Source organism: Phacochoerus africanus, chromosome 9 (genome assembly GCF_016906955.1).
Source record: "Phacochoerus africanus isolate WHEZ1 chromosome 9, ROS_Pafr_v1, whole genome shotgun sequence".
Taxonomy (NCBI): Eukaryota; Metazoa; Chordata; class Mammalia; order Artiodactyla; family Suidae; genus Phacochoerus; species Phacochoerus africanus.
Window position 1 is genome coordinate 113,004,814 of NC_062552.1, and position 20,109 is coordinate 113,024,922.

At 41.1% G+C, this 20,109-nt stretch overlaps 2 protein-coding genes across 2 annotated transcripts in view; one reads left to right on the plus strand and one right to left on the minus strand.

Annotated features, from left to right (window-relative positions):
* SPATA7 (spermatogenesis associated 7) overlaps positions 1–714 on the plus strand; it is a 54,116-nt gene extending 53,402 nt beyond the window's left edge. The window contains exon 12 of the mRNA XM_047796054.1: positions 106–714. Within this exon, the coding sequence (XP_047652010.1) occupies positions 106–672 (567 nt within the window). The 3' untranslated portion in view covers positions 673–714. The remainder of the gene's footprint in view (positions 1–105) is intronic.
* Positions 715–11,680: 10,966 nt separating this feature from the next.
* PTPN21 (protein tyrosine phosphatase non-receptor type 21) overlaps positions 11,681–20,109 on the minus strand; it is an 83,871-nt gene continuing 75,442 nt past the window's right edge. Inside the window, exons 16-19 of the mRNA XM_047795184.1 lie at positions 15,781–15,909; positions 15,349–15,583; positions 14,511–14,671; positions 11,681–13,993 (exon numbers count right to left, since the gene is read on the minus strand). Coding sequence (XP_047651140.1) covers positions 13,865–13,993; positions 14,511–14,671; positions 15,349–15,583; positions 15,781–15,909 — 654 coding nt within the window. The 3' untranslated portion in view covers positions 11,681–13,864. The remainder of the gene's footprint in view (positions 13,994–14,510; positions 14,672–15,348; positions 15,584–15,780; positions 15,910–20,109) is intronic.

The following is a 20,109-nucleotide window of genomic DNA, read 5'->3' on the forward strand; positions in this document are numbered from 1 at the left end:
TGGGGAAGAAGTATTAATCCTGCTGAGATTAGCAGCACTGCAGACAAAGTAATTCAATTAGACTAACTTAATTAACAATTATTCTTGTCTTTTTCTTAATTCTAGGAAAAAATGCGCCACTTGTTACATATCCTAAAGGTGGACTTAGGCTGCATATCCAAGGAAAACTCAGTAAAGCTAGATGATGTCAATATGTTGCATTTACCTGATTTTGAAAAGGCTGAGGATTCAGACCAAAATGAATATAAAAATGAACAAGATTTAGCCATTCGACAGGAACGTCAACAATACCGAAAAGCTTTGGATATGTTATTGTCTGTGCCAAAGGACGAAAACGAGGTAGTCTCTTCATCAAATGAATTTTTCCTGCCCGTCTACAAATCAAAGTATTCAGAAGGAGTTATAATTCAACAGGTGAATGATGAAACAAATCTTGGAACTTCAATTTGGGATGAAAAAAATACAAGTATGTTAGACAGTGTACTAGACCAGGAAACCTCTGTGAATGTCATTGAAGGTGACAGTGACACTGAAAAGGTTGAGACTTCAAATGAATTATGTTGTCTTAGCACAGCACTCTCTCCATCTGTTCAGTTATGCAGTATCAGTGGTGATAATCAGAACATTGAAGGACCAACTCTTAAAATCATGGAAATGAGCATTGAGGACTGATCTTTGGATGTTTGACTAATAAATATCCCAAATGGCCAGTAATTCAATATTCCTTTTACTCTTTTTTTTTTACTTTTATATATTAAGATTTCTGCATTTGTTTTCTATACTGTCTAATAAATTACTATAAATTTAGCAGCTTAAAACAACACATACGTATTTATCTCAGTTTCTGCGGGTCAAGAGTCTAAGCACAGCTTAGATTGGTCCTCTGCTCTTGGTCTCTCACAGGCCTGCAACCCCAGTGCTAGGGCCGTGGTCTCATCTGGAGCCTGACTTGGAGTAGATTCTGCTTCCAGGCTCTTTGCAGGTTGTTGGCAGAATTTCTCTCCTTGTAGTCAGAGATTTCAGGGCTTTAGTTTCCTGGCTGCCCTCAGCAACTCCGGGCTGCCCACCATTCCTTGCCACTTGTCCCTGTCCATAGACAGCTAACAGCATGTCAAACAGAAAAATGAGAGAGATTCTGCTAGCAAGAAGGAGTCTCATAAAACATAATCATACTGTGAACACAGGATTGACTTCCATCACCTTTGCCATATTCTTTTAGTTAAAAGCAAGTGACAGGTCCTGCCCACACTTAAAAGGTAGGACACAAGGGTGTGAATGCTAGAAAGTAAGAATCATTCAGGTCTCCTTAGGATCTGTCGGCCACGATTTCTGAAATTGCTCGTTAGGGGAACATATTTTACGTAGACGTAAGTGATTCTGTAAGCAATGGGAAATGGTCTATCATCTGGAGTGAATCTTGAAACATTAAGCCTTGTCTATAGATCTTTAATTCTTTCTTCTCACTTTCCTGCAGTATCTAAAGCCTCACAACCAGTGAGCTAGGATGACCTGTCAGCTCTCTGAAAAATCATCCCTTCTTGTGAGGGTAAACGTTCTACCAGACTTAGTCTGCTACCCTCCCCTGGCCCTTGCAGTGCATGAACAGGATCCTTACCATTCAGATATGACTCAGAAGACTCATCTCTACTTAGCCTTTCAACTGTTCACAATAATGTAACTAAATATTTGAGTTCCAGTCTTACACAGTTTCATGTTTAGGCACCATGGAGAGTAAAAGATTGAACAGAATAATGATGGTAACCCAAATGATATTCCTGCAGCACATGGAATTTCCCAGGTCAGGGATTGAATCCGAGCCACGGCTGCAACATGCACCACAGCTGCAGCAATGCCAGATCCTTAACCCACTGAGCCAGGCCAGAGATCGAACCTGCACCTCCACAGCAACCCAAGAAGCTGCAGTCGGATCCTTAACCCTCTCTGTGCCACAGCAGGAACTCCTCCAAGTATCCCTTTTTTTTTTCCTTTTTATGGCCACACCTGTGGCATATGCAGTTTCCTGGGCTAGCGGTTGAATTAGAGCTGCAGCTGCCAGCCTGTGCCACAGCCACAGCAACACCAGAGCTGAGCCACACCTACGAACTACACTGCAGCCTGTGACAACGCCATATCCTTAGCCCACTGAGCAAGGCCAGGGATCAAACCAGCATTCTCACAGACACTATATCAGGTTCTTAACCTGCTCAGCCACAAGGGGAACTACCTAAGTATCCCATTCTTTAACTCAGGCTTTTATCATGCTTTGCCCACATAAAAGTTTCCCCACAGGTAGTACATGTCACTGACAGATTTAGAGGTGATTTCTGGTGGTAGAAAGATGACAAGTTCAACTTACTCATGGGAAGCTGACCATCACCACTGTGTTCAGGATTCAGGGAAACCTGCAAAGAATCAGATGGTAGGACGGGTACCCAGTCCACTTCATACCCAATGTCGTATGCCCCAAGTGATCCCACTGCAGCCTTTCCTGAATTCCACCTACCCTCAGCTCTCACCTCTGGGAGTTTTACCTTACTCCCTAAACACCTCCCTTCCCTATCCTGTAACCCTCTTCAACTGCCTAAGATATCCTAACATTATTCTTGGCCCCCAGCCTAGGTCTCCCCATCAGTCATCCTTCACCCTTCTATTTATTTGCTTCTTGGACTCCATTCTTCTTTTAGCACCCGGGGCTCCTTTCTTCAGTCTCACCCTCACTCTTGCACAAACCCCTCACCCCATTATCCATGTAAGTACCTCAGACTCACTGCCCTGGTTCAAATTTTCTGCCTCTTGCAGAAGCTGCCATCTTGCTTAAGGCCTTCTCAGTGACCACCTTTGTGCTGCTTCTCCACCCTCTGGGCCCAGATGTAGACCACTTCTACCTGCCCTGCTTTGGCATGTCCAGTCTGCTCTATCCTCCAGCTCTGGGTACAGCTTTTTGTCTCTTGGGGCCATGACCCCATCCTAACATACACCTGTTAGGGTATTTTGTTATCCTCAGGTTTCCCTGTAAAATTTAAACAGAGGAATGATTTAAAGAAATAGTAAATATGACTTAATGTTATTTAATATTACTTAATGTTATTTAATATTAAATAATGTTCTTGGTTGGCAAAAGTTGTATAAAGGAGGAAGTGAATGCTAAGTTTGGGAAACTGGCTTAGACTCGAAGCAGCATGTTAATTTATGTCTTTCCCTCTACTTTCTCCCACAGCCCATTCTCAACTCTGATTTGTAGAGTCATGATGAGTGAGCCTTTTGAGCCAAATTGCTAGGGTTTGAGCCTTATGAGCTGCGACTTGAAGCTGGTTACTGTGCCTCCTTGTGCTTTCTCATTTATTGAATGGGAGTAGTTACAGAACCTTCATAGCAGGGCTGTAAGAAATTAAATAGGCTGTATGAAAAAGACAGGCTGCTATTTTAAAAACAGACCATGTCACTCCCTTCTTTAAAAAAAAAAAAAATTAACACTTTTGAGAGTTTCCTCTTGCTAACAAGAAAAAAATTCAGGCCCCTTTGCATTTTTTATAAAGTCATGTTTTCCTTCCCAGTTCACCTCTTGCCATGCTCTCCCAAGCATCCTAAGTGTCTTTATCGTATCTAATTGCTTGTTCCCTAAACATTCAGAAGTCCCTCCTTTCTGTGCTTTTGCACTTACTATCTATCTGCTCCAAATATCATCTCCCCTCTGCCGACCTGTTGAATGTTACACTGAAACCTGGAGTGATTGTCCCAATGTATGTCCCACCAGTTCTGGGGGAGATCTCATATCTACCATGTGAATTACAATACTGTTTGTGAACCAGCTGATCTCTTGTCAAGGCTATGGGCTTCTCAAGAGAAAGGACTTGTTTCTCTTTGGATCCCCAGGTCATTGTCTGCTTGAGATAGTTTAACCTGGGCAAGACAAATCCAGACAAAATTTAGTGAAAACAGGACAGATATTTCCTCCTCTCTTTATGCTCAAAGTGCAAATTCCCCATATAGAAAGGGCAAGGTAGCAAATTGCTAAATTTAAATGGCACTTTCCTCACTTGCTCACATTTCAAATGGTTTAAAATATAAATTAGCATCTTCCTTAGAAGCCTTAAATACTCAACATTTTTCCCAGTGAAGCCAGATCCCCCAGATCTTTTAAAAGGAGCAGATGTAGCCAATAATGGCATATCCCAAAAGAACAAATCCATATGTTTAATTCCAAGGCTAGGAAGAAGATGCTTTTTTGAATTGGGGTAAGGAAAGTTTTGCTCAAAAGCCAACCTTATTGTCTTGAGAAGTGTCCTGCATTAACATTCAAGTTTTAAAGCAAAAACCCCAACCAGTCCTGGATGCGAGGGTTCCATGCTCACCTTCCAAGTTCTTAAAACAAGTGAGTCGAGATAGGCCAAGATGGTGGAGTAGAAAGATCCTGAGCTCACCTTCTCTCATGGGCACACCAAAATTACAACTATTTACAGAACAATCATGAAAAATACCAGCACCTACAAGAAACAATCCTCTACAGCTAAAGATATAAAGAGGTGAGTAGGAAGGGCAGAGTTGTGATACAGTCAAGTTCCATACCCCTGGGCAGGCAACCCACAAATGGGAGAATAATTATAATTGCAGAGTTTCTCCTCAAAGAGCAAGGGGTCTGAGCTCCACATCAGGCTTCCCCGTTGCTGCATTGGGAAGATGGGTCCCCCGAACATTTGCCTTCAATGGGGCTTACTTTCGGGAATCCTAGAAGGATAGGGGAAACAGAGGCCCCTCTCTTAAAATCATAAAGACCAGAGCAGACATAAATGAAATAGAGACTAAAAAAAATGGCAGAAAAGATCAATGAAACTAAAAGCCGGATCTTCGAAAAGACAAAAGAGAACCCAATCAATAAAATAAAAAATGAACAAGAAGTTACAACCAACACCAGAGAAATACAAAGGGTCATAAGACATTACTACAAACAAGTTTATGCCAATAAAACAGACGACCTAGAAGAAATTTATCAAATTCCAAGAAATAAGCAATCCCCCAAGACTGAACCAAGAACAAATGGAAAATTTGAACAGACCAATTAGCAGTATAAAATTGAATCAGTAATAAAAATAACCCCCAACAAACAAATCAGGACCAGGTGGCTTGACAGGTAAATTCTACCAGAGTTAACACCTCTCCTTCTCAAACTATTCCCCCAAATTGCAGAGAACCTAATGCTTCTGAACTCATTCTATGAGGCCAGATAGCACAACTACCTGATACCACAACAGACAAAAATAATCACACACACACCCCAATTTCACTGGTGAGCATAGATGCAAAAATCCTCACAAAATATTAGCAAACGACCTGATTAAAAAATGGGCAGAAAACCTGAACAGACATTTCTCCAAAGAACACATACAGATTGCCAACAGGCACACAAAAAGATACTCGACGTCATTAATTGTCAGAGAAATACAAACCCAAACCACAACGAGCTGTTACCTCACATCTGTCAGGATGGTATCATCAAAAAGATCACAGGAGTGGAGTTCCCGTCATGGCACAGTGGTTCACGAATCCAACTAGGAACCATGAGGTTGCGGGTTTGATCCCTGCCCTTGCTCAGTGGGTTAACGATCCAGCGTTGCTGTGAGCTGTGGTGTAGGTTGCAGATGCAGCTCGGATCCCTCATTGCTGTGGCTCTGGCGTAGGCTGGCGGCTACAGGTCTGATTCAACCCCTAGCCTGGGAACCTCCATATGCCACGGGAGCGGCCCAAGATATGACAAAAAGACAAAAACAAAAACAAACAAATAAATGCTGGTGAGAATGTGGAAGAAAAGGGAATCCTTGTACACTGTTGATAAGAACATAAACTGGTGCAGTCATTGTGAAAAAGGGCACAGTTTCCTCAAAAAAATTAATATAGAACTACCATATGACCCAGCAACTCCAATGCTGGCTATATATCCAAAGAAAATGAAAACACTAATTTGAAAGGATAAGTGCACCCCAGTGTCCATGGCAGCATTATTTACAATAACCAAGATATGGAAGCAACCTAAGTGTCCATCAACAGGAATGAACAAAGATGTGTATATCTTGTACATGTGTATATGTGTGTGACACACACACACTGCTCAGCCAACAACTTGGAGGGTTTTATGCTTGGTGACATAAATCAAAGACCAATACTGTATAATATCACTTACATGTGGAATCTAAAAAAATACAACAAACTAGTGAATATAACAACAACGACAAAAAAAAAAAAAAAAACAGACAAGACAGGTGCAGGGGATTGAGAGGTACAAACTACTATGTAAAATAGATAAGTAACAGGGATACATTGTACAGCATGGAGAAAAGAACCAATATTTTCTAATAACTACAAATGGAGTGTAACCTTTAAAAATTGTGAATCACTATGCTGTAACACCTAAAACATATCAATATTGTAAGTCAACTATACCTCAACTTAAAAAAATTAAAATGAAATAAAAATGTAAAAACAGGTGAGCTGACCATTGTTTTTCCTGCAAAGAAGAATATACTCTTTTGGAGTTCCCATCGTGGCACAGTGGTTAATGAATCTGACTAGGAACCATGAGGTTGCAGGTTCGATCCCTGGCCTTGCTCAGTGGGTTAAGGATCCAGCATTGCCATGATCTGTGGTGTAGGTTGCAGACACGGCTCAGATCCTGCATTGCTGTGGCTGTGGTGTAGGCCGGCGGCTACAGCTCTGATTCAACTCCTAGCCTTGCAACTTCCATGTGCCACAGATGCAACCCTAAAAAGACCAAAAAAAAAAAAAAATTGTAAACATTAAGAAAAAGTTCCTAAATAAACTTTAGTGCCTATTAATTTCAGCTTGGCTATGTAATGAATCCCAAATTGTGGTCTATATTGAACACCTATGACCTCTTAATTACTAAAGCATTGGTTCTCTCACTTTAAGGCACATCAGAATCATTTGGAGAAATTGTTAAGCAATTTCTGGGCTCCATAGCCATACCTTCTGATTAGAAGTTTTCAGATCTGGGATGTGCTTCAAGAATTTGCATTTTGAAGCTCCCATCGTGGCTCAGTGGTTAACGAATCCAACTAGGAACCATGAGGTTGCAGGTTCGATCCCTGGCCTTGCTCAGTGGGTTGAGGTGTTGCTGTGAGCTATGGTATAGGCCGCAGACACAGCTCGGATCCCGTGTTGCTGTGGCTGTGACATAGGCCAGCAGCTACAGCTCCAATTGGACCCCTAGCCTGGGAACCTCCATGTGCCGTGGGTGCGGCCCTAGAAAAAGACAAAATAATTTGCATTTTAACAAGTTTCCAATGTTGTTGCTGGTCCAGAAACGGCCCCACTAATAAATGAAGTGGATGTTCAACTAATAACAATAGGTTCCACCACAGGGATGATACTATGAGGAGCTCTGACAACCTGCTGGGAACATAAATATTTATTCTGCGCATGTGTTAATTGTTCCACAAGTGTCCTAATTAATGAAGCTGGCTACTTTGACAAAAATGTATTCTAACTCGTGATTATGGGGGAGATGTGAGATGACAGACTGGCAAGCACTAAAGGAAACATCTCTTGTCTGCAACATAAAATAACTCACTGGGGAAACAGGACTAATTTTATGCCTCTTTGCAATAAGATCTAAAATGAAAAAAAAAAAATAGAGGCAAACAGCTTTAATTGCGCTATTGTACTCACACAAATCACATCTTGCTTTGATATTTATTTTTATGGCAAAAATAGACCGATATATTCATTTCAAGTACATTACATTCAAACTTTTTTGCCCATTGAATGTACACACTTTTACAAACCAATGACAATTTAGAAGACAAGTTCTTCTGATTATATATGTATATTTTTGCAGTACTGATCAGACAGTAGCACATAAAGTTGCTTTTAAAACTAGAAAATAAACTAGCTAGACAACTATGTATACTACCTAATTTCAAAAAGGTAGAATTCCCAGTGCATTGCTTGAATTATAGGGCAACTTTCCAAGAAAATGTACTTCATAAAAATTTTCTCCACATTTTTGTTCGTTAGGACTATTAAAGTCATATTAACTGCTGTTGGAATTATTTTTTCTTTCATTCTTTCTTTTTATGGCCGCACCTGTGGTATATTAAAGTTCCTGGACTGGGGGTCAAATCAGAGCTGCAGATGCCTGCGTATAGCACAGCCACAACAATGCAAAGCGAGGCCAGGGATCAAACCAGCAACCTCTCAGACACTATGTCGGGTTCCTAACCCACTGAGCCACAACGGGTACTCCAGGAATTCTTATTTAAATAGAAATTTATCTAGATATTCATTTTTAAACTATGCTTTGCTAGATTCACTATGGGTAGAGTTTGGATCGCTTCAGTTTTTAACAAAGAAATACACAAGAAATGTATTTGGTTGCAGTGTAAGTATTTGTCTATTAAGCACAATAGAAACACTGAGGTGTTTTCATAGGAAAATATTTAACATTTGCATGAGAAAAAGACTGGTGTATTAATGTAAAAAATTACTTGAGAATATACAAGGAAAAATATATTCTAATGGCCCAATGCCAATCTTCTGAGTAAGGTATAAACTATGCATCCAAGTTTTTTAAAGGCTTAATGTTTTTAAAAACATTTTTATTTTTTTGTCCCTCATTTTCAATGTGTTGCTTAGAAACTGAATACACTGATAATTGTGTAACAGCCCAATTCTACAAGAAATTAAGCTGCTTACTTTTATTATAGAATTGAAAAACATCTAATATGAAGAGTCTAAACTGATATTAAAAGAAAACCTTCAAAAACACCAAGAATCGGAGTTCCCGTCGTGGCGCAGTGGTTAACGAATCCGACTAGGAACCATGAGGTTGCGGGTTCAGTCCCTGCCCTTGCTCGGTGGGTTAACGATCCGGCGTTGCCGTGAGCTGTGGTGTAGGTTGCAGACGTGGCTCGGATCCCGCGTTGCTGTGGCTCTGGCGTAGGCCGGTGGCTACAGCTCCGATTCAACCCCTAGCCTGGGAACCTCCATATGCCACGGGAGCGGCCCAAGAAATAGCAACAACAACAACAATAAAAAAGACAAAAGACAAAAAAAAATACCAAGAATCATTCCCATACAATAACTACTGCAACTTCTCCTATTGGGCCACAAAACCAGACTATGCAAATAAAACCCACTAGAGCGCTACTAATCTGAAAGCTTTACAAATTACAGTATTTTTTTGTTGTTTTTGTCTTTCCTTTTTTTGTTTTGTCAACTTAAGAGTTTTGTATTACTTTTAATCTTGTTTTTGTTAACTCTGTTTTGGAAATAAGTTTGTCACCTCTTTTGGTTTCAGGCTATTTGTATTCCAGTCAAACTACAAACCATTAGATACCTTCATAACACTTAACTCTAAATTACATTTCAATAAATACTGCTATAAAATAAGTAATGAAAGGAGTTCCCTGGTGGCCTAGCAGTTAAGGATTCGGCATTGTCACTGCTGTGGCTCGGGTTCCACAAGTCAGCCGTACTGTTAGTAGTTCTACAGGTAGTTCAAACACTTATCCCTTCCTTGTCATTCATTTATACTTATTTAAAATAAGTACATAGTTACTATCTCTTTCTTAGTATCAAAATAGTGGGCAGAGTTTAGATTTACTCTAGTTTTCAAAAACTATTTTAATTTAAATGTTTTTGGAAATATGATGTACAGCCAGGTTCTAATCACATACATGTGACCTAGAGGTACTCTTTACGTGGGACTATCTGCCTTGGATTTGTTGCTTCCTCGACTAGGTGCTGCAGACCTTACACTTTCTTCTTCTGCCGGGCCTATCTTCTACTTTCCATTTCAGGCCAGGAACAACCCAAAGGTATGTAAGCAGAAATAGCAACGGTAGGGGGATGTATTGCTAATTCATGTCCTTCACCCCGCCCCACCTCTCAGACAATCTCATAGGCAGCGTTCCCACTCACCCTCATCATATGTCCCACTCCTTACCCTTCATGACACTCACTGTAGGGAATTCTCTCGGGAAACTGATCAGTCAGTCTGACTTCCATAGCTTGGTGGGGCCCAGCCCCAGAGCCGGGCCGACGGAGGGAGAGTGCATTCTGCGCTCTCACCAGCAGGGTGCAGTAGGGAGGAAGGCAGCCGCATATTTTTCTTGAAGTACTCATGATGGCAATTTCACTACCACTACCTTTTCAGAACCCCTGTGATTTAAATAAGCTTTGGGAGGACAAATCCAAGAAAGTTAACACCCACTTATAGTAATATTTCCTTTTGTAAACAATACTCTCAATAATGTAACATACACCTGAACTTGCAGAGCATAATTTTTATTAGGGAACTGCCTGCATTATACCGAAAACGATGCCATTTTAACAATTCAGGATTCCTGCAAATGTCTTCTAAAATCCTCCGTCGAGTCACTCCCAACACACACAAGCCTTAAAAACTTTCTGATTTTTCCAACTTTTTTTTTTTTGCTTTTTAGGACCTCACCCGTGGCATATGGAAGTTCCCAGGATAGGGGTCGAATTGGAGCTGCAGCTGCCAGTCTACACCACAGTCATAGCAATGCAGGATCCGAGCCATGTCTGCGACCTACACCATAGTTCACAGCAACACCAGATCCTTAACCCACTGAGTAAGGCCGGGGATCGAACCCACATCCTCACAGATACTAGTCGGATTCATTTCCGCTGAGCCACAATGGGAACTCCTTCCTCATTTTCTATAATTAATCATAGGTGCTTAGGGTAAATGGAAACCTTATCTCAGGAATTTGAAAAACTCATGTTCTTTCGAGAATTGTTTTCCCAGGCAAATTCCTAATGTGTCTATTCCTCTATTTTTGAAATGTCTATCCCTCAGTTCAAAAAAAAAAGCCCCCTCTAATTTAGATTACTTTAATAAACTTTAAACTGGAAAGAGACGGTTTTAGCTTTCCACATGGAATCTGGATAGGAAGCAAATTCCCAAAATTTATATCCAAGAGTTTCTTTCAAAATTTTAGACTTTTTAAATGATTTGCGATAAACAGTATAAAGAGTATTCTTTATATTTTAATACATATAAAGTTGTATATTACATATAACATGGACGTTTGTGTTTTCTTAATATTGTGAACATTAACCTAATCCATTTGAGATGACTGTTTTCTGTTCATGAGGAAAGCTTCCCAAAAAAGATCGGCCATGACATACTGTCACCACTCCACCTACACCCTGACACTCCTTCTCCTCTGGATTTCCACTTAGACCTTGCTCTCCGGGGAAATCTGTTTTAATCCTGCCAAAATATTTTAGAGGCTAAATTCTAGGTCTTTCTGAATGTTTCACAGTAGATGTTCCAGAAGAAAATAAGTAATAATGACTGCAACTAAAATTCCAAATGATATGCTAAAATGAATACTTTTCTGTCCTCAAAACTAACAACTAGACTATGTAATCACAAGACCCCACTAATTAGGAAAACGGATGTCAGAGATGCTAAAGTTGATCAGCAGAAACACTGGATAATAACCTCCTCTTTGTGAAAATGTACAATTTTTGGTAATTTTAATACGAAATTAAGAACATTGATAAACTAAAAGACGCTAAAATACTGAAGCACTGTGTGAGAATGGCAGACAGAAACATCCTCAATTCAGACATGGCGAGCCTGTGAAACCTCGTGGTTCCTCAGTTTACTCCTGAAAATCACATTACTTCAAAGTTCAGGCATGTAGATTTATTTTTATTCAGAAATAATTTCATACTCACTAACTGTTAATTAAGTTTAAAAATTCAAGAGGGACACAAAAAATTACATGGGTCTTAGAAGCTATGTCAAACATGTGAGTTTTAAGAGTGACACTTACACAGTGTAATTTCGCCCTCATAAGTAATTTTCTTATAATCAAATTACTACAACAGGAACATAAGCATACCATATATTACTCTTTAGATTTTTGTTTTACAATATGTTCTTGTCCATGGAACACTTCAAAATGTTTAAACCTGACAGAAGAGCATTTTTTTAAAAAAAGGTACCATGGAAGGAAAAAAGCATCAGAAATGCTTCTGTCTTTTACATGATGTGGAGGCGGGGAATAAAGGAAAATTCTTCCTTTATTCTTCTGGGGAACTCTTTCTGAATATTTACACTTGGGTCTATTGTTCTTTAAACAATTTTAGATTTAACCTTAATTCTTTGTTCCCAAGCAAGAAACATGCCCACTTTCAATATTCATTTTCATTAATATCTTCGGAATTTCTGCTTAAGTGGTTGGTTTCTGGGTCAGAGTTAGGCAGATTCACACGGTATAAAGGAAATCCTGTCTCACAGTTAACAACACACTTAGCAGTGACGAGTTAAACTGCTTTAGGGGCTCACATGGGAGGCAGAACTGTCCCTAGGATATTGGGGAGATAGTCCTAGATTTGATGCTTTGGAGCAGCAGCTTCAAGAAGGAAGAAAGAGATGGCTCCTCAGCTAAATATACCAGTTAGTCCTTCTGATCGCCTTAGCTCCACCGTGACAAGGCCATCCCAGCCGGGGCCAAGGCCACACTCTCCTCTTTAATTTGGCCTGGTCCTGTCCACGGAGACGGGCCCAAGTGGGAAAGGGGAGGAGCTAAAGTCAACCTGGGGTGAGGGGTAAAGCTAGGGGACTGAGGAGCGAAAATTCCAGTACATCTTGAATGCCACAGTCATCTCTGGTGGCCCCCTAAGTCTGGGCAGTGGTTTTGGGAAATTAGGTGAGACTATTGCTAACTCTTCCCTTCTTTCAACCAAAAGAAAATAAAGCCTCTTCAAGGCTTCTTTTAATGATAATATAAATACTGCATTTTTGTGAAGTCGAAGGCAACTTGCATTTACCATCTTGTGTTTACACTGCACTTACTCTGGTCCTAGTCATGGTACATACTCTTATTATCGCTTCCAAAACACTTTCAACATGTCCGTTGTTACTGTTTCATCTATAAAGCAACACATATATTAACAACTCAGATTTATTGTTCTCCACAAAAAAAGTGCTTAAAACCATCTTAGGCAATTGTTTTTCACTTCATTTTCAACCAACGAAATCATACTCATTTGGATTTATGAATAATACTGAAAAAATAGTGAATCTAATCATTCTCATACATTTTAAATAATATGCCTTCATTCCCAACTTTAACTTACATTACTTGCTCATTTCAGTACCTTGATGAGCTGAACTCTTGTTTGGAAAATATAGAAGGTACAAATATATAGAATTTTTAGGATAAAAAATTTTCTGAATATAAAAATGCTTTCTATGCTTCAAAATAACACTTTTAGATTCTTGTAGTTTGGGGTTTGGTAGCTAAACTGTTGCGTACCCAAGACTTTTTAAAAATAAGAAAAGGTAATAACGTGGTTTTAAATACAAAGTTATATAGGAACCACTCGTATCTGGGGATCATCCTCATGGAAAGTTCAGTTTCTCAACAAGAAAACCCCAAATGTTTTAGCCATAAAATAAAATTCCATTACCAAACACTAGCTTAAGATAGAAACCTATCCGCCTTAATGATTGCCAGAATTGCCCAGCGTCGCTTCAGAGAGATGGAGAATTCTCTAGAAAAATACAATCTCCAAATGTGTGCAAGTACTGCAAATCCAACAGACCAGAGGAGGGCGATGCCCTCGAACAAAGTCCTCCTTGCCCGTCTTCCCCGGGTTAAACCCCTCCCTCTTCAGCCTCGCGCTCTGCGAACGTCCTTCTGCGCGCCGGCATTCGTGCCTTCACTTACGTCCGACGTGGCGCTCCGCGTGGGGCAGAGTGTCTGCAGGGATCGAGTGTCGAGGAGAAAGCGTGAGTTAGGCAAGCACTTTTTTTTCAGCTGTAAACGCTTCACATGATCGGGTCCCCTTAGGAAGCTGTGGGAGCTTAGATGAGCCTTGAGCTTTTCAGGAACTGAATGAGAACTCGGTACACGAACGTGTACTGGCACAGGGTCTGCACCATCATCATTCTCTGTTGCCTCAGCATGTCCAGCACCCGTGGGATGTCCAGCACCTAGATGGAGAGAAGCAGCCATGAGGACGGGGTGGGTGCTCCCAGGAGGGGAGGGGGAGGGGGAGAGAGGGTCGAAGCAGAAAGCTGGCTGCAAGCAGTCTCTTTTTTCTTTTTCTTAAACTTTATTTTACTGAATGACAGTAGCTTTACAATGTTAATTTCTGCTGTGCAGCAGCCAGTCAGTTATACATTCAGTTATATATACATTCTTTTCCATTACAGTATCACAGGGTACTGAACGTAGTTGTCTGTGCTACACCATAGGGCCTTGTATATCCTGCACGTAATAGTTTGTCTCTTAATCTTAAACTCCCCATCCTTCCTGCCCCAACACCCTCCGCGCCCTTGGCAATCACAAGTCTGTTCTCCACAGACAGTCTCTTCTCTACCATGGCATCTTCTAGAATGAATCCTCAAGGACTTTTGTTCAGAAACAGCTGTCAGGCCAATAGGTCCCCCTCTTCCCCAGCCTCGTGCCCTGCCCACCTCTCTTCCCACCAAGAGTTGAAATAAGTACCTCGTTGTGTTCCAGGCAGGCGATCATGATCTCTGACAAAATAACAACACCAGTCCGTCCCACTCCAGCACTGCAGTGGACCAGCAATGGAGGGTTGGGGCTTTTTGGTTCACTTGTACTATTTGTATGGCGTCGAACAGACTGGATCTCTTCAAGGTATGCTGTGAAATATCAATGAAATGGAAAAAAATTGAAGAGATTAAGGCCTATCCAATTGATCCCTTTCAGGTTATATCTCCACTGAGAAGACTCCAGTACAGAACCTTGGAGGCCCATTAACCAACCCCAGCTATGAAGTGACAGTGTGGCTTTGGGCAAGTCTCTGACTTGGCCTGGGCTTCTGTTCTCTCATCTCCAAAATGAGGAGCAACTCTGAGTCAGTTGTGGCATTTGCTACTCACTATGAACTATACTTTAAAACTTCTTCTGTTAAGCCTCCCCTAAATACTTGAAATTATTTATTTATTTATTTAGACTTTTTAGGGCTGCACCCACGGCATATGGAAGTTCCCAGGCTAGGGGTCTAATCGGAGCTACAACTGCTGGCCTACACCACAGCCATGATCCGAGCTGCATCTGTGTCCTACACCACAGTTCCCGGCAACGCCGGATCCTTAACCCACAGAGCGAGCCAGGGATCGAACCCACAACCTCATGGTTCCTAGTTGGTTTCGTTTCCACTGTGCCACAACGGGAACCCCTGAAATTTCCTATTTTAAAATGAGCCCAACACTCTCATGGGACAAGAGGAAGGAGATGTTTCAGGAAGCTAAGGCTTCCTCTCTGTGGCGGACTTAACAGCTCTGGCATAAGCTGAGCTGGGAACGAAGATACTCACAAAGAAATCCCTTCAGGTCCTCTGGACAGCCATGCTCAGGCCAGTCTGTGTACTGGAGATGCCACACTGTCCTCTCCTGGCCTGTGAGAAGGTGCTTCATCTTCAAGCCCGTGGTGGCGTAGCAGCCCGAGTCCGTGCGGAACCGGGTGGTGATCTTAAACCTTCCGTAGGTGACCGTGTTGTGCCGGGAACCAAGGCGTGGCCAATACCTAAAGCTCTTCTCCCTTCCACCCTCCTGTGGGAGGAGAGACAAGCGCGGTCAAAACACAGCCCAAGATCCAGCCAAAGGATGCCCTTTCCCAGGGAACACATCTGAACCTCAGAACCGCACCCCTACCCTGCCTTTTTCTCTACAAGTCAGAATTCCCCGCCATCAACATTTATTGTTCTTCTGAGGCTGAGAAAAATCAATGAAGAGAAATGAGTACTGACCTCTTCTGCTGTCACCATTGCTATAATTGCAATCCCCTGTTCCCACACCATCTGCCAAAAATCCTGACAGGTATTTTGTAATGGTCCCTGAGTGGCAATATAATCCCATTCAATTCCACTGACAGAGACCTGAAATTAGAAAACGTTTAAAAATAATTAATGTGTGTGTGTAAAATACTTGTATGTACATTTGTTCAAGGTAATACTAAAAAAGTGAACTGAAATATTTAGCAAAACAAAGAAAAGGCTTTATCTTATTCTTTTTCCTTGTCAGTGCAGTTTCCACTACCGACATCATCATGTGCACTGAATTCACATAATATCTATGTGACCTGCAGCAATTTCCTCAGCCTCTTTGACCCTCAGTCCTCATCATACAATGAAAATATTACATACCCTCGTTCTCAGGATTAGCAATATATATTAGCCCTGCAGGTGCTAGTTTCTCAATAAATGGTTGTTATTGCTGCTTTTGTGGTTCTTATAAAAAATAATATCATCATATCCCAAATTTCAAACACAATTTTCCCTTATGAAGTAATAAACACACTGGAAAAAAGTCCTAGCAAAAAGTTGAAATCTAAGTCAAATGTCAGATTTCTAGGGAAAAAAAAGAAAATTCCCTACCTAAGGTAGTCTCACCTTTGAGTTCTGAGTCAGGATTCCCCTCCATAAAGATACTAAGTTTCCACTATGATTTAACCTCCTTGGATTCAAAGAAATGAAAGATATCCCATGCTTTTGGATTGGAAGAATTAATATTGTTAAAATGGCCATACTATCCAAAGCAATCTACACATTTAATGTGATCCCTATCAAATCACCCATGACATTTTTCACAGAACTAGAACGGATAATCCAAAAATTTATATGGAACCATAGAAGATATAGAATTGCCAAAGCAATCCTGAGGGGCGGAAAAAAAGAACAAGCAGGAGGCACAATTCTTCCAGACTTCAGACAATATTACAAAGCTACAGTAATCAAGACAGTGTGGTATTGGTACAAAAATAGACACACAGATACAGAATAAAGAGCCCAGAAATAAACCCAGACACCTATGGTCAATTAATCTTCAACAAAGGAGGTAAGAATATAAAATGGGAAACAGACAGTCTCTTCAGCAATTGGTGCTGGGAAAACTGGACAGCTGCATGTAAATCAATGAAACGAGAACACATCCCCATGCTATGCACAAAAATAAGCTCAAAATGGCTTAAAAAGATTTAAACATAAGACACCATAAAACTCTAAGAGAACGTAGTAAAAATATTCTTTGACATAAACCATACAAATGTTCTCTTAGATCAGGGTCCCAAGGCAATGGAAATAAAAACAAAAACAAACAAATTAGACCTAATCAAACTTACAAGCTTTTGCGCAGCAAAGGAAACCATAAGAAAGAAAAAGAAAGAAAGAAAGAAAGAAAGAAAGAAAGGAAAGGAAAGAAAAGAAAAGAAAAAAGAAGGAAAGAAAAAGACTACCTACAGTATGAGAGAAAGTAATTGCAAACAATGCAACTAACAAGGGCTTAATCTCCAAAATATACAAACAACTTGGAGTTCCCATCGTGGCTCAGCAGAAACAAATCTAACTAGCATCCATGAGGACGCATGTTCAATCCCTGGTCTTGCTCAGTGGGTTAAGGATCCAGCGTTGCTATGAGCTTGGTGTAGGTCGCAGATGTGGCTCGGATCCCACATTGCTGTGATTGTGGCACAGGCTGGCAGCTGTAGCTTTGATTAGACCCCTAACCTGAGAACCTCCATATGCTGCAGGTGTGGCCCTAAAGAGGCAAAAGAGAAAAAAACAAAACAAAACAAAAACCTCATACAACTCAACAACAAAAAAACAAACAACCCAATCGAAAAATAAGCAGAAGACCTAAATAGACATTTCTCCAAAGAAGACATACAGATGGACAATAGGCACATGAAAAATGGTCAATATTCACTAGAGAAATGCAAATCAAAACTATAATGAGGTACCACCTCATACCAGTCAAAAAAGCCATCATTAATACGTCTACAAATAACAAATGCTGCAGAGGATGTGGAGAAAAGGGAACCCTCCTACACTGTTAGTGGGAATGTGAATTGGTACAACCACTGTGGAAAACAGTACGGAGGTACCTCAGAAAACTAAATATAGAGCTATCATATGATCCAATGAGCCAATGATCTCACTCCCGGGCATATTGCAGATAAAACTATAATTCAAAGATATACGGAGTTCCCACTGTGGTGCAATGGGATTGGCGGCATCTCTCTACCACCAGGACACAGATTCAATCCCCAGCCTGCAGAAGCAGGTTAAAGGATCAAGTGCTGCTGCAGGTGTGGTGTAGGTAGCAACTGCAGCTCATATCTGACCTCTGGCCTGGGAACACCTTATGTCAGCGGGCGGTGACAAAAGGAAAAAAGAAAAAAAAAAGATACATGCACCCTATGTTTATTGCAGTGCTATTCACAATAGCCAAAACATGGAAACCACCTAAATGTCCATCAAAAGATGGATGGATTAAGAAGATAAGGTACACTGGAGCTTCTGTCGTGGCTCAGTGATTAACGAATCTGACTAGTATCCAAGAGGATGCAGATTCGATCCCTGGCCTCACTCAGTGGACTAAGGATGCAGCATTGCCGTGAGCTGTAATGTACGCTGCATTGCATTGCTGTGGCTGTGGCATGGGCCAGTGGCTACAGCTCTGATTTGACCCTTAGCCTGGGAACCTCCATATGCCTCGAATACCTAAAAAGACCAAAAAAAAAAAAAAGGTACATATATACAACGGAATACTACTCAGCCATAAAAAGAACAAAATAAAACCATTTGTAGCAACATGGATGCAACGAGAGATTCTCATACTAAGTGAAGTAAGTCAAAAAGAGAAAGACAAATACCATATGATATCACTTATATGTGGAATCTAAAATAGGGCACAAATGAACCTATCTATGAAACAGAAATAGACCCACACCCACAGAGAACAGACTTGTGGCTGCCAAGGGGGAGGAAAGAGGGAGTACAATAGACTGGGAGTTTGAGGTTAATAGATATAAACTATTACATTTAGAATGGATAAGCAGTGAGGTCCTACTGTATAGCACAGGGAACCATATTAAATCTCTTGGGATAGACCATGATGAAAGATAATATAAGAAAGGGAATGTGGGAGCTCCCGTTGTGACTCAGCGGTAACAAACCCCACTAGCATCCATGAGGACTCGGGTTTGATCCCTGGCCTCACTCAGTGGGTTAAAGGATCAGGTGTTGCTATGAGCTGTGATGTAGGTCACAGATGTGGCTCAGATCCCATGCTGCTGTGGCTATGGCATAGGCTGGCAGCTGTAGCGCTCTGATTAGACACCTAACCTGGGAACCCCCATATGCTGGTGTGGCCCTAAAGAGACAAAAGAAAAAAAAAAACCCTCATACAACTCAACAACAAAAAAACAAATAACCCATCTACAGCTCAGATTCAACACCAGCCATTTCCATATGCCTCAGAAGCGGCCCTAAAAAAAGAACAAAAAAAAATAATGTAATGTGTATACATATATGACTGGGTAACTCTGCTGTACAGCAGAAATTAGCACAACACTGTAAATCAAATATAATGGAAAAAAATAAATATCATTTAAAAAAAGATTTCACCTCCTTGAGAACAGTCTAATAAAGTAATAACAGGGTGTGTAATCAGGAAATTTGGGTTATTTCTCAGCTCCCCCACTATCGAGGGACAACAATAACTGCTTTCTGAGCACCCTGAGTGTAACCCTGGGCCACATGTCATTCTACCCATGCCCACATTTCAGGCTGCAGTCCAACTTACACCCTTGTCCTCCCCCTGGGCCTACGGGGTGTGGCACCAGTTACCACAGTGAACAAGAACCAGGGAGGAAGGGTCTGATGGAGAGCATAAGGGAGAGATGTCAGTGCTTCCTCTTCTCTTTTTTTTTTTTTGGGGGGGGGGCATATGGAGGTTCTCAGGCTAGGGATCTAATCAGAGCTATAGCCTCCAGCCTGTGTCACAGCAATGTCAGATCCAAGCCACGTCTGCGACCTACACCACAGCTCATGGCAACACTGATCCTTAACCCACTGAGCAAGGCCAGGGATTGAACCTGTGTCCTTATGGATACTAGTCAGATTTGTTTCCACTGAGCCACGATGGAAACTCCAGCATTTGTTATTCAGAAATAAGTACAGTGAGGTCCCACACCGGTAAGTGGTCGGTCTAGGAATGAATTTTAAAGTCAGACACTTCACACTGTTCTTCGGGCTGCCTCTGAAGGCTTTGAAATATCACCACAGAACCACAACATC